Source organism: Osmerus eperlanus, chromosome 25, assembly GCF_963692335.1.
Source record: "Osmerus eperlanus chromosome 25, fOsmEpe2.1, whole genome shotgun sequence".
Taxonomy (NCBI): Eukaryota; Metazoa; Chordata; class Actinopteri; order Osmeriformes; family Osmeridae; genus Osmerus; species Osmerus eperlanus.
In genome coordinates, this window is record NC_085042.1 from 5,894,158 (window position 1) to 5,908,297 (window position 14,140).

General features: G+C 51.9%; 1 protein-coding gene across 1 annotated transcript in view; it reads left to right on the forward strand.

Moving 5' to 3' along the window:
* LOC134012352 (fibrosin-1-like protein) overlaps nt 1-13,002 on the forward strand; it is a 57,470-nt gene extending 44,468 nt beyond the window's left edge. The window contains exon 3 of the mRNA XM_062452144.1: nt 12,868-13,002. Coding sequence (XP_062308128.1) covers nt 12,868-13,002 — 135 coding nt within the window. The remainder of the gene's footprint in view (nt 1-12,867) is intronic.
* The last annotated feature ends 1,138 nt before the right edge of the window (nt 13,003-14,140 follow it).

Genomic DNA, 14,140 nt, shown 5'->3' on the forward strand with positions numbered 1-14,140 from the left:
CTCTCTCTCTCTCTCTCTCTCTCTCTCTCTCTCTCTCTCTCTCTCTCTCTCTCTCTCTCTCTCTCTCTCTCTCTCTCTGTCTCTCTCTGTCTCCCCCCTGTGTCTGTGGGCTCCCCTGGTGTGTGAGAGTGTCTTGGGGAAAGCATCTGTGTGTTGGAGCACAGTTTCCCCCAGTGGGGGACCACTGACTGGATCCAATTACAACTCCATGGAGACCACAGGGGTGTGTGTGTTTGTGTAGGTGTGTGCATGCATGCGTGTCTGGTGTGTATGTGTAGGGTGTCCAGGAGCGTGTAGGGTGTACTAGAGACCACAGGGGTGTGTGTGTGTGAGGGAGCAAGCGAGCGTGTCTCAGCTGTCCTGGAGACCAGAAGAGTGTGTGTGTGTGTGTGTGTGTGTAGGGTGTCCTAGTGTCTGGGCAGCAGGAGTTCTACAGCTACTGTCCTCCTCGGCGCCTTCTTGTCACGTGATATTTGTAAAAATGGCGGCAGGGTGCTATGCCCTGTGTGTACAGCCTCACCAGGGTGCCACACACACACACACACACACACACTCTGTCTAGCGTTTAGCGTAAGGGTAGAGTTAGGGTTATCCCTATAGTTTTGCTCTAAAGTAGCAAAATGTGCCCCGGTAGGACAAACTGGCAGAACCCCGGAGCTATCCGTTTGGCCCTTTATATGGGCCTGTGTTTCCTGTACCCAGGGTGCCCTGTCAGAGCAGGGCTGGATCACTTCCCCCGCTGCATATCTGCTTTATCATGTTTAAACCGGGGCAGGGTGATCAGATTAGCCCGGGCCAGCTGTGCACTGGAGCATAGTCCACTCCCCTGCGCTAGCGTCTGCGTGCCCTGATAGCACTGAGAAACAGCACCGCAGCTACGCTAAGCGCTAACAAGCAGGAGATCCAGGCAGCGATAAGGGGCCGTGGCGGGCCCAGTTTATCTGCCCGGCAACCACCCCCGTCCCTGATAAACCAAACAATCTCTCTCTCTGATGACCCCTGCATGAACACTAGATTACCCACCCGCCCCCAACCCCCTTTCCCCCACCCCGGCCCACCCCTGTTGCTCTCAGGTAATCTAGGGGTGTAATGTGTTGCCGTGGAGCTCCGGTGGGATGCTAGGGGCTCTGAGGGGCTGTGAGCGCTCCTGTGATACGAGGCCTTGACTCCTGTGATTAAGGTTAACACCCTGTGGTTGACATGGAGGAATTATCTGGAGGTGAGGATGAGGTGGGGATTGAGTAGCTGGATCCAGGTGTGTGTGGGTGGGTGTGTGTGTGTGTGTGTGTGGAGGCGATTGAAGACGAGGCAGAGATGGGCAAAAGGATGGCTCTAATAGAAGCTGACAGGCTAATTAGTGGGCTCCTTGTACACATCTGAATGAACGCGCTGGAGCTAATTGTGTTTGCTGCGTCAGAGTGGGCTAGTCAGCCGCTGCCACACTGGAGCGCTCCCCTCCCCGTCTCCCTGACAGGTGTGTTGACATGAAACTGCTGGAGAGGACATGTTACGTTCTGCTGTAACAGTATTCCATTTATTATTCACCTGTCGAGTTTTGTGTCTCTTGCGGGGTAGATGTTCTGCTCTGCCATACTCTGCTCTATTTTATTCTACTCTACTGTTTTCTACTCTTTTCTGCTCTATTCTACTATACTCTTCTCTATTCTACTCTGCTCTGCTCTATTCTACTCTACTCTACTCTGCTCTATTATATTCTACTCTACTCTTCTCTATTCTACTCTACTCTGCTCTATTATATTCTACTCTACTCTTCTCTTCTCTATTCTACTCTACTCTTCTCTATTATACTCTACTGTTCTCTATTTTACTCTGCTCTATTCTACTCTACTGTTCTTTATTCTACTCTACTGTTGTCTATTCTACTCTACTCTTCTCTATTCTACTGTACTCTTTTCTATTCTACTCTGCTCTATTCTACTCTACTGTTCTCGATTCTACTCTACTGTTCTCTATTGTACTCTACTGTTGTCTATTGTACTCTAATCTACTCTTTTCTGCTCTACTCTACTTTGCTCTATGTCCTTTGCTCTACCCTTGACTCGACTCCACTCCACTCCTACCCACTCTACTTTTCTTAACTACTCAGAAAGTGTCCAGTCAGGCCTCCTCCTGACCCCCTCCAACGGTGACCTCAGCCGTGTGTCCCCCCGCGGGGCTCTGACGGAGGGCTGAGGACCCAGACCAGAGCCCGGGCCCTGAGCTCGCTGGCAGCCGTCTGGGGCGAGGATAGGAGCTGAACGAGGGGAGCCCTGCAGCTGCTGAAATATCACCAGGGGAGACAAAGGCAGTGATAACCACAGACCCTGGCCCAATTCTATTACTGTACATTTATTAGATTTCTTATGTACCTCTTAAAGGATGTTTTTTTGGGAAAAAAAAAAACTGCCCCCCTCCCTCCCTCAATCACACACACATACTCACACAGGTACACACACACGCGTGTCTGACCATGCTGAGCCAGGGGATGACACGTTCAATACTGGAGCTGTACGGTACTTGACTGAGATGTCGTGGGGTTCCAAACGCATGCATAAACGCATGCATAAACGCATGCATAAACGCATGCATAAACGCATGCATAAACGTATTGCATAAACGTATTGCATAAAGGCATGCATAAACGCATTGCATAAACGCATGCATAAAGGCATGCATAAATGCATACATAAAGGCATTGCATAAACGCATTGCATAAACGCATTGCATAAACACACCATGCTCTCACAAACACATCACAGCCTCGTACTGCTGGTGCAGCTGCTCCATCCTTATTGAGCTGTCGCAGCGTAACTTGAAAGCCCAGAACTCGGGGGGCAATTAAGGCACAGAACATTGAATTAGCCAGGTAGCTGACTGATTCACTAGCTGCAGTGGGCCTGTGAGACTGGCCATAGAAATGTACTCTTTCCGGTAGTATTTGGTTGTAGTTAATTTCCTATGTTAATCGATGTACTTATTATTAATTAACTGATTTATTTTTATAGGATATGAAACTTAAAGGAACAACAGTTTAAATATAGTTTTATATATATACTGTATTATTAAATGCATATTACATTATCTGTGACACCTGAGGCAATGTGTCTAAGATGTTTTAATGGTTAGGTATTTAGGGTCTACATAACAAACCAAGACAATGTAACTTGACCAGCATCAGTCACTTAGAGCACGGTGCCCTTTACAGAATAGGAATTATCTCTGTCTGACGAGAATTGATGCTGTAAAACAAGTACTTTACCTTTTTTTTTAAGTCTAATGCCAACAAGAGAAACACCCACACACGCACACACCCACGCACACACACAAGGTCCATGGTGTAACTTTTGACCTCAAACACAACACCCGCACAGAAACACACTGATCTGTACACCGAGCTCTCGCCTCACGGAAATGGGGACCCAAAGTGTCGGCACGGAGGCCATTGGAGACAGCTTCTCACATCGTTTGCAGCCTTTCATGTCAGGAGAAGGGAACTCTGATCCTCGGATTAGGTTTCCGGACACTTCTGTCCCCGGGCTGGTCGACACAGTGCCAGTGACTGTATTGTATAGGTGCTTTGAGAGAGTTGTGTGTGTGTATGTGTTGTAGTCAGGGCAGGGACATGTGCCCAGTGCTGGGGCCTGCTTTGAAAGAAGACACTCCTTTAGCTGGGAGAGGCCCTTTGTGACGAACATGTCTGTTTTGACAAGCCTGCTAAGAGGTAAAACAATCTGATGATTGTCACTATCTGGTCCTGCTGACCTGCATTATGTCGAGGCAGATTTTTATGTTGTACCTTGCGTTGATTGCAGGTAAGCCTGCTAATTAGCTAATGAGGACGGGTATTGTTTATATTTACGATAACTCTCCTGGAGCCATAGGAGTCATAGGGTTTTTTTTAAATCGTTACTGGACTGGAGGAATGGCTTATTTGTGTGTTTGTGTGTGGTTGTGTGTGCTGGTCTGGTTGATGTTGTGACCACATGCTTTCGTCCTCTCTTGTATCTGTTTGTGCATGTGTGTGTGTGGTTTAGGCCCCCTGCCATACAAATGAGACCATTAGGGTCAATGCATTAATGGGTTCTGCACAGGGCCCTGGCCTATGTTTATAGCTTGAGTTTGTGGGGGGGGGGAGGTGGTAAGGCTGGACATAAACTCAGATGGATTAAATGGGATTAGCTGTGTCACTGAAACAGATGTGATTCTATCCAAGCCACAGCTCTCCTTTTCACCCGGCACGGTGGCTCTGCGATCCTAGTACAACACTGCCCTCTGCTGTACAGGAGAGCCACTGCATGTGTGCGGTTGGCGGAGGGGGGGTGGAGGCGCTGGGCTTGTTAACCCTTTGGGGGGGGGTTTCTAAACCCTCCGACTGTCCATTGGGGGTCACTGTTCCCATACAGGAAAAAGAAGGGTCGTCCGTTTCTTTCCCTGCCATCTCGCCTGTCGCACACACGCCGCATCTTGGATTGTTTCGTCGAGCAGAGCAGCGAATCCGGCGCAGGTGTCGTCGTACCGTTGCCCGCGGTGTGTTGTATTGGATGTTTAATGTGGCAACGAGATGTTGCCGTGAGAACACGGCCTGGGATAACGAGACGAGGCCGTGGCGGCGTTCAGGCGCTGACGTCGTTCCCCGACGGGGGGCATCAAAGCTTTCCACGGTTAAATATTCAAGTGCAGATCTGCCTCCGTCATCCGTTTTGGGAATCACTTCAAATCTCCTGTAGCAGTCCCGTCTTTGATTTTACCCTGTCAAGTGCATTTATGGGCAACACAATCTGTAAATGATAGACTACAGAACGGTATGCAAAGCACTGGGGCATGGTCTGGGTATCTGTGTAATATAACATAAGTCGAGAATAACACAGGAAGCAAGGCTGTTGGCGAGCAATCAGGCTTCGTGACTCACGGCGTAATGACCACTCACACCAGGAAGTGCTGCCTGGGCTGTAATTGTGTTTTCATGTACTATAGATTTATCCCCCCCCGACTCCTCCCTACACACACACACACGCCCCCCCCGCCGCCCACCAGAGATGCACTCTTACCCCCTCCCTCCCCTCCCGCTCCGCAGCAGTGAGCTGATGACAGCTGACAAGGAGGCGTGTCAGGAGGATCACGTCTCCCCTGAGAGTCGGGAGGGGGATCAGGCATAATGCCGACCTCACTTCCTGTCCGGCCCAGACCCTCGGGAGGGGAGAGCGTATGCAAAAACATGATAAAACCCATTTGCAAAACAAAAGCTGAGCTAAGAATGGTAGCAATTATTTGTATGCCCAAGGGAAGAAGAGGGGAGGGGCGAATGTCACGCCTCCCTAAGGGGACTGATCCAGATGGGGGGGGCGGGTTTAGTGTCATTGAACCATGGCAGGGGTGGGACATGATTGGTCCCCTGGGTCCCCGGGGGAGGGGCTGGAGCACAGACAAAATGTCCTCCCACATTTGTGGGTCTCCGTAGCTCAGTGTGAACCCCCAGCCAGCCAGCCTCCGAGGACCTCTGCAACACGTTCCGAGTGGATCAGTTAGCTCTCTGTGGAGTCTGCATGGTTGTTTATCTGATTAGCCGCACGGGCTAGCTCTAGACCCAAGGAGCTGGAGCACGACTGGCCCTCTGAGAAGACTCGTCCTCTGACGAGACACCAGGAGTGTCTCTCCTCAGCTTCACTGGTCTCTCTTTAACCACCGCAGTGTGACTCCCAGTCTCCCCCCATCAATGTCTCCCCCCTCCCCCCCCCCCCCCTTCCCCCAGCACACACAGCTCCAGCTTGCCCTCCACACCGCGGAGGCCCCACTAAACACGCCTCGTACCAGAAAAGCCCATGAAATATTCAGCAGCAATTTCCCCTTTTGAAATAATACCTTGAAATGTTAATGCGTTCCCACTGCTTGTTTTAAGTGGAAGGCGTCCCCGGGTGCTGGTGTTTGCACAGTTGCCGGTGTGGGCTTGCACATCAGCTTCTGTCAGAGTGAAAGTAATCCGGAGCTCTGGAGGTCCTGGCCAGGCAGAAGGCTGGGTCAGGAGATGGCTATTCTTAGAGAGCTCCAATACCGCATGGTGAAGAATCCCGGAATTACGTAAGTGGCAATGCAGTCGAGTCAGAGACATTTTCATAGCTGGTGATGCAGTCTAATCTGTACATTACCCTTAGCTAGTAATGGAGTCTAATCTCTACATTACCTATAGCTGGTAATGCAAATATATACACTACCCATAGAGGGTAACACAGGCTAGTCAAAGACTTTCATTCTCCACTCATGGGTGAAGTCTGACAACAGATGCTTATTTCCTCATCAGACCATCCTCTACTCCATCATGTAGTCCTCCGTAGAGGAGAGTTAGGACGGAGCTGGGGTTATCTCATAGGGTAGAGCTAGTAGGGTGGGTCTAGGGTTATCCAGTAGAGCTAGCAGGATGGGGCTAGCAGGATATGGCTAGCTGGATGGGGCTAGCTGGATGGGGCTAGCAGGATGGGGCTAGCTGGATGGGGCTAGCTGGATGGGGCTAGCTGGATGGGGCTAGCTGGATGGGGCTAGCTGGATGGTGCTTGCAGGATGGGGCTTGCAGGATGTAGCTAGCTGGATGGGGCTAGCAGGATGTAACTAGCAGGATGTAGCTAGCTGGATGGGGCTAGCGGGATGGGGCTAGCGGGATGGGGCTAGCAGGATGTAGCTAGCTGGATGGGGCTAGCTAGATGGGGCTAGCTGGATGGGGCTTGCAGGATGGGGCTAGCTGGATGTAGCTAGCTGGATGGGGCTAGCTAGATGGGGCTAGCTGGATGGGGCTTGCAGGATGGGGCTTGCAGGATGTAGCTAGCTGGATGGGGCTAGCAGGATGTAACTAGCAGGATGTAGCTAGCTGGATGGGGCTAGCGGGATGGGGCTAGCAGGATGTAGCTAGCTGGATGGGGCTAGCTGGATGGGGCTAGCTGGATGGGGCTTGCAGGATGGGGCTAGCTGAATGTAGCTAGCTGGATGGGGCTAGTAGTATGGGGCTGGCTGGATGGGGTTATCTAGTGGAGGGGAGGTCTTTCAGGAGTCTGGGCCCTCCCTGTAGACACCACTCCTTCCTGATGCAGCTGGAGCCAGTCTGATGCTATCTACTGTGATACCTCCCTCACCTGATAAACACAGATTACTGTGTTTGTGTGATTATGTCTGTGTGTGTGTGTGTGTGGGAGGAGCAACATTGTCGTGTGTTAAGCAGAAGCTGACGCCCAGAGCCTGAGTCTATCTGTTGTTGCACTTAAAAGGTCATATGATAAGGTTCTACTGCTGACATCTGGGATGGGGAGCGGATTTGTTATTGTTCAGCTTACTCTGGAAAGCACACACACATACACACACACACGTATACTGAACTCAACACACAGATATAAACTGTCAACACAGACACACACACACACACATTACACTGTATACATCACACACACATTACACTGTAGACATCACACACACACACATTACACTGTATACATCACACACACACACACATTACACTGTATACATCACACACACACACATTACACTGTAGACATCACACACACACATTACACTGTATACATCACACACACACACATTACACTGTAGACATCACACACACACACACACATTACACTGTAGACATCACACACACACAGATTTTCCGTCTCACAGCCAACTGCAGGCTTGCACAGCTGCACCCTTGACTGCACTGTTCCACTGTCTGCCTCTCTCCCCCTCAGTCTTTGACAGCAGCGCATTAAATATTAGTGGCGTTTACGGCGGGTTTGTAACATGGTTATTTCCGGTGAGTGGGCTTGTCTTCGCGGCATCACTGCCCACGGTGCCTGCCTTCATCTGACAGAGCCTTGGTGGAGAGCTAGCCTAAGGGATGGCAACCTGCCAGGGAGGCCTGAGCAACACACACGCACACACGCACACACATGTACCCACGGAAACAGATTCCAACACCCAAACGCCCGAGTAAACATACACACGTGCAAGTGAACACACGGTAACACATACCGATTGTGATTGTATTTTTGTTGTTGTTGCAGGCAGCTATTTTACACCCCCGGTCATTATTGGGGCTTATTGTTGGGGGGGGGGGGGAGGGGGGGGTCACGGAGAGGATCGTCACGGCGATGCCAACAAACAACGTTGACCCGCGCTGCGGCTGCTTCCTCCATCTCGCCGCCTCTCTCTGGGATTGATTGACCATAATTGAGAGAGTCAGAAGCTGAGAAAGTGTTACTAAATACATTTGGCTGGTGTTAATTGTGCATTCCTTGGGGTGTGTGTGTGTCTGCGTGTGCGTGCCAGTGTGTGTGGCGAAACACTTAGCTGGAGGCTGACAATGGCGGATTAATTGGACCCCTCCAATGAGCATAATTAGGCTGATTGTTGAGAGATAAAGCAAAAGGTTTTACGAGTGGCGCTGCGCTGTCAGAGCTAAGAACATCAGCCCTCCCCTCCTCCTCCTCTCCTCCCTCCTTCTCCCCCTCCCTTTTTCTTGTGGTGGATGTGAGCTGGAGCATATGTACCATGGCCTCTCATAATTGAGGTTGTCTCCTCTACTCTGGGTTGAGACAGCTTACTCCCTAGCTGTGTGTGTGTGTGTGTGTTTGCGTGTGTGTGTGTTTGCGTGTGTGTGTGTAGAGCGGCTGTGACTTGTGACCTCTGGACCTCGGTGGATCATGTGGTTGATCCCTCTCACAGAAGCTTCCAGAGATAACGTCCCATCACAGGAGAGACCTCATCAGTCAGCCTCTGATCTACAGGGCATCATTAGTCACCAGGCCGAGCCGTGCGTAGACGCAGGACAGCGGCTTCTCCTCCCAGAGGAGCAGAGAAGGTTCTCAGAGCTAGAAGGTTCCCAACCAGGGGAAGGTAGCGTACACACAGACCTGCTGAGGCTCTTTTTGTCAACCTTCCAGATCATTCCAGACACAATGAGTCCTCCCAGGGGTCAGTTCTGGTCCAAGTGGAAATGATCTGGGAGTCCCAGAGAATTACTCAGGCTTGGCCCTGCCTCGGGGGCCTGGGGGGGGGGGGGGCCTAGGCTCCTCCACTACCCAGCAGCCCCCCCCCTGCCGTGAGAGGCCTCGGAGCTTCAGCAGACCGGATGGGTCTTGGACGATGTCCAGGTCTCAGACGGAGAGGAGGCGTCGGCGCGCCGGCTTCAAAGCGAGGCCCGAGAAGGAGAACAATGCTCTTGACATGCATCGACTCTCGGGTTAACCACAAGCGGCTGCACCTCGCTACCAGTGAAACACGGAGTGGAAAGTTGAGCCGACGAGCAACAAATGGATGAATCAAAGAACGTGTCAAAGCCCGTCTGTGTCTCCCCGCCCGCCGCGGGATTCCACTTCCAGACGTGAGTTACGTTTCCCGCCGAGGGGAAAGGTTGTCTTTTTTTTCGGTACACGTCAAATTGACTAAATGCGAACCGTATGCTCGCGGTGTTGTGCTTTGTCCATCGAAGATTTAACGCTTTGACTTAAACATTTCCAGAACATTCTTCTCAAGAAGGCAAACATGCTTTGGGAAATTCTGCTTCATGTTGTTCCATGGATTGATTGATTTAGCAGATGTTTTCATCCAAAACGACATCCAAATAGTACATGGTACATCCAAATAGTACACAGTAGAATGTTCAACAGACAATAAAATGCATACAATCCCAATTAGGATACATATCTGACTTTATGGTATTTAAGGGTGCCAGAATGAAGTCTACACACATGGAAATATATCAAATTGTAAACCAGCATTATTGAGATGGAGGTGGATATTGCATCGGTCAGCCACAATAAAAACCATCTGAGAGAACGTTTGGGCCAATCTGTTCCTCACAGAAGCATGTCAAACACCACTACGCTGACCTGACGTGCCCAGGTTCCAATTTTCCGGAATTTTCAAATACCTCAAAGAGAAACGGAAACATCTGCAAACGCTGCCTCATTGTTTCCATGGACACCTGTCATGTCTCCCCAGCCGACTTTGCACGGGAAAACAATGTTGTGTTTCCTGACCCTGACCCCTGGAGGTTGGAGGGGGGAGGAGGGCGAGTTCTCTGACAGCCTCAGGGTGAACAGGGTCGAGCGTGCAGGGGCTGCCCGGCTGAGGGTTTGAAGACCTTGACTCCTGCACCCACGAGCTTGATGGAGAGACTTGGCCTTCCAGCTAAAACGAGACGGAGGCCTCTGTTCCGAGGAGAGGTACCTCGGGAAGACGTTTTGATGCATGACGGGATGGAAGAAAATCGACCCTTTCGCTGCAGCGGTTATCGGTGGAGGGTATTGCCGTCTGGCGCTGTTGAACCCAAGGCTTGTTTTCTTTTTGCCGGGGTGAATGTAAAAACTCCCACTGGCACCCTCTGAGGAGAAAACTGCCTGCTTTAAAGACATATACTGCCCGGAAATTATACAGATCCATTTCGAGTCGCCCGGGCGAGGAACTGTGAAAAGCGGTATCTGTGAGAACTGACTCGACCTTGGTGGAGCGTGTGAGAGAGTGCTCCCCAGCTGGACCCTGTTATGGCTCCCGCTCGTGGGACCACGGCAACGCGCCGCAACACGGCAACGCTGTTTGACAGACGCTCGCGCGTTCCCCCCCTTTGTTTTGACATTCCGTAGTTGCGCTTTGCGCCGACTCTCGACTGCTTACCCTAACACTGCATTAGGATCTCTCCCGTCCTGTGACGGAGCGAGGCCCGACCGAGCCAGCGACGCGTCAGTTGAGCCACAACAACAGCTGGCCACCGTACATGCTCCCCCCGCCCCCCCTTTTCTCCCCGCCAGCGCTCCACAGCCCTGAACAGGCCAGGGACCCACCCAGACGCCCCAAGGCACATCCCTCTACCAGTGAGTGTTTGGGTCGTCAGACAGGCCAGGGGGTGGGCGACGGCTGGTTTAATTTCGGGGTGTTACCTTGGCCGTGGTCGCTTCAACCTGGCCGTGCCGGAGTGAAGGCGTCCAGAGGCCAGACCCAAGTCACGGCTACAGATTAAATCATTATTTATGGCCCAGGCCAGTCTAATGGCAGGCCCAGAGATGGGAAATATTGCTCACTTAGCAGGATTACTGGGTGCCGTAATGCCCCAAAGGCCTGCTTTATGGCCAACCATAAATGTTCCCAGGCAGAAGCGCTAGCCCCGGATTGATTAGCGCTCGTAGGAAAGTCGATCCGTTACCCTCCGCCCCACCGGGGAACGCCGGTGATGGATGTTTCTGGAAGGCAGGGGTGGGGGGGAGGAGGGGACGTGACGACCGGAGGGAGAGAGGGGTGGTGGCGGTGCGCGTGGGGACTTTTCCGGTCACCACGACACCCCATAGATAGATGTCCCCGGTGACACAAGATGGAGAAACCTCATCGTCGGGAGGGGGGGGGGGGTGTTGTCACGACGACGTATAGTGATGGCCCGCAGGGCCACAACCCTTCGCGTGACGCAGACAGACAAATGGAGGGCCGACCTTGCCACGCTCTGCCATTTAACACACCCAAACCCGCCACCCACCGCTCCCCAACCCCCCTCCCCCCCTAACCTCCTGTCCCTCAGACATCTGTCATGTCTAATGGTAGACACCCCCCCCCCCCCCCAGGGTGATCATTGGGTGAGAGTCTGAATAGAGCCATAGGGGGCCTTTTTACCTTCATCGACTGTCAGAACCACCCTTTTAAACATGCTGATGGATAACTCGCTGTATGGATCTGGTGCATCAAGGGAACATGGAAGTTGTGAATTTATGACGGCAAGAGGGAGCGATTACTATCTTCATTGTCTTTTTTTTCTTTTCTATAACGCGACTCAATCTGTCCAAAGAGCTAATGATCATGTGGCTAATTGAACAACTCAATAGACCCCCTTTAAGAGTCAATTAAGAAAGTCATTAAACCAGAGACTGATGACCCTTGTTGAGCTGTTCGTCTGGGATGTCCTCAGTGAACCGCACTTCGTTACGATATCAGACAGTCTTCCTGGACCCATTACTGACTGTAGAGCATCTGGAAATCCTATCCGTGTCCCGATATGTAACACTGCTCCTGTGCAGTGCACAGACCTGTGAAGTTATCGCCTGAACTGAAGACGTTAAGAAGAGATATCAGTGAGTGTCCGGTCAGGACTGTGTGCCCCCCTGTCCTCTCCCTCTCCACTCAGGACTGTGTGCTGTTGGACTGGACTGTGGATGCCCTCGTGTGGCCTTTTTCCACTGGTCTAGATATTTTCCAGATGCTTGGTTTAGGACACTGAGTGCTTTGTGTGCTACGCGCGTGTGTGTGTGCGTGCGTAAGTGTGCGCGTAAGTTTGTGATGCAGTACCTGCGAGCCTCCATCTCTAGTTTTATTGCCCATCTTGGAGAGAGTGATGAAAGCGCCTCTCAAAATGGCCGACCTGCCGACGGGCCGTGCTCCCACGATTTATAGGCGCGTTTATCTCGGATTTCAACGAAGGCAAAACTGTTTCGTGTTATTCAGGACTCTGGCTGCACCAGGGGGAGTTCGCTTTTCAGACTGATGCACGTTCTCCGTTGCCTACATTTGGTATTCCATTACTGCTGCTATCACGCCAACAGGTGATTCGGCTTAATCTCCGACCCGGTGCAGGTGCGTACACCGCGCCCCGCCCTCTCTCTTTCTCTCCCTCTCTCATTCTCTTTCACTCTCTACCTCTCTCCCCTTCTTTCTCCCCCTCTCTTTCCCTCTCTCCTCCCTGTCCCTCTTTCCTCTCCGTCTCTCTCTCTCCCCTCTGTCTCTCTGACTCTCTCTCTGTCCCTCTCTCTCTCTCTCTCTCTCTCTCTCTCTCTCTCAGGCGCTTAAACACTGTTGTCGTCTCTATTCCCATTGTTCCGGTAATTACCGTTCCCCGTGATGCGTGTTGTGCCTCAGCATCGCCTGCCGCTGCTGGCTGCCTTCATCCACTTCCTCATGTTCGGTGAGGGGGCGGAGCTCTCAAGAGCAACACCCCGCCGTCGCCAGATAAGGCTGATTACAAAGCCTTATCAGATGCACAGAGATAATTAAGGTGGCGTTGCAAATGGTAAGCAGCACGCCGGTAAGAGCACAGCGGGCGATAGAGAGATAGGGCTGGGGGGCGTCCCAGGGGAACGTTTTGGTCGTGCGAAACAGCACCGCAACCGTGACGTTTCCTTCACCTGAAGGACGTGGGGACGTGCCCGGGTCAGCGGTGAGCGGAGGCCCCGTGCGTGTGCGGGGCCTTCGGGTCTTATCTGGACACCCAGTTCTGCTCTGGAGCCGGGTAAAACCTCTTTATCTACCTCGCTATGTTTAGACTAGGGGAAGGCAAACCATGGGTAAGAGTATCATTAAACTGCGCTGTCGTGAAATGTGTGCTTTATCTAATCTCTTGTTGACTTATCAGCAGTGGGGAAGAAAGGGCAGCCCTGTTGGAATTCGTAAGCGGCACAGAAGCCTCCTTTTACATAAGCGTAAATCTGGCGCGGGCACACCAAGGTCCTCGCTGTCCGGGCCCGCTGTTATTTTGCGGGTCTGCTGCGTCACGTGGTTGCCGCTTACGAAGGTGGTGAGCTGCCATCATCTGTACCACAGTCCAGGACCGGGACTAGATGGGATTACACCAGACTGAACCAGATTAGATCAAGGTGAGGGGGAAAGAGATAGACAAAGAGAGAGGGAGGGTGAGAGGGTGGGGTATAACAATTGACATTTAGCTAGCTAACGGTGCTAGTGCTAGCCAGCGTGGCGGGTATGTATGGCGTAGAGGCTGGTCGAGGGCCTGGCTGTTCACATTACTAGAAAAACATGGCGTCGTTCTCGACACCGCACACAGGGTATTTGCTTTGAGAGACTTCCAGCTCGCAGGGCCCGGGCCTGCCCCTGTGCCATTTATCACAAGTGTTTGCACTAGAGTTTCATTTGTAACATTTGCTGAGAGAGAGGCGGGTGGGAGGAGAGAGGGCGAGAGATGAGGGTGAGGGAGAGAGGGAGGGGGGTGAGAATGGAGTGGTTAGGGGTACGGTATGGTATTGCAAGGCCAGTGTGGACTGTAGCAGAGCCTAGGAACCTTCAGTTCGATTTTCACTGTGTTTTCTACACAGACAGGCAGACAGGCAGGCAGACAGGCAGACAGACAAGAGGGTTGGCAAAGTGAATTGAACAACTACTACAGGCCTTGCTTTTC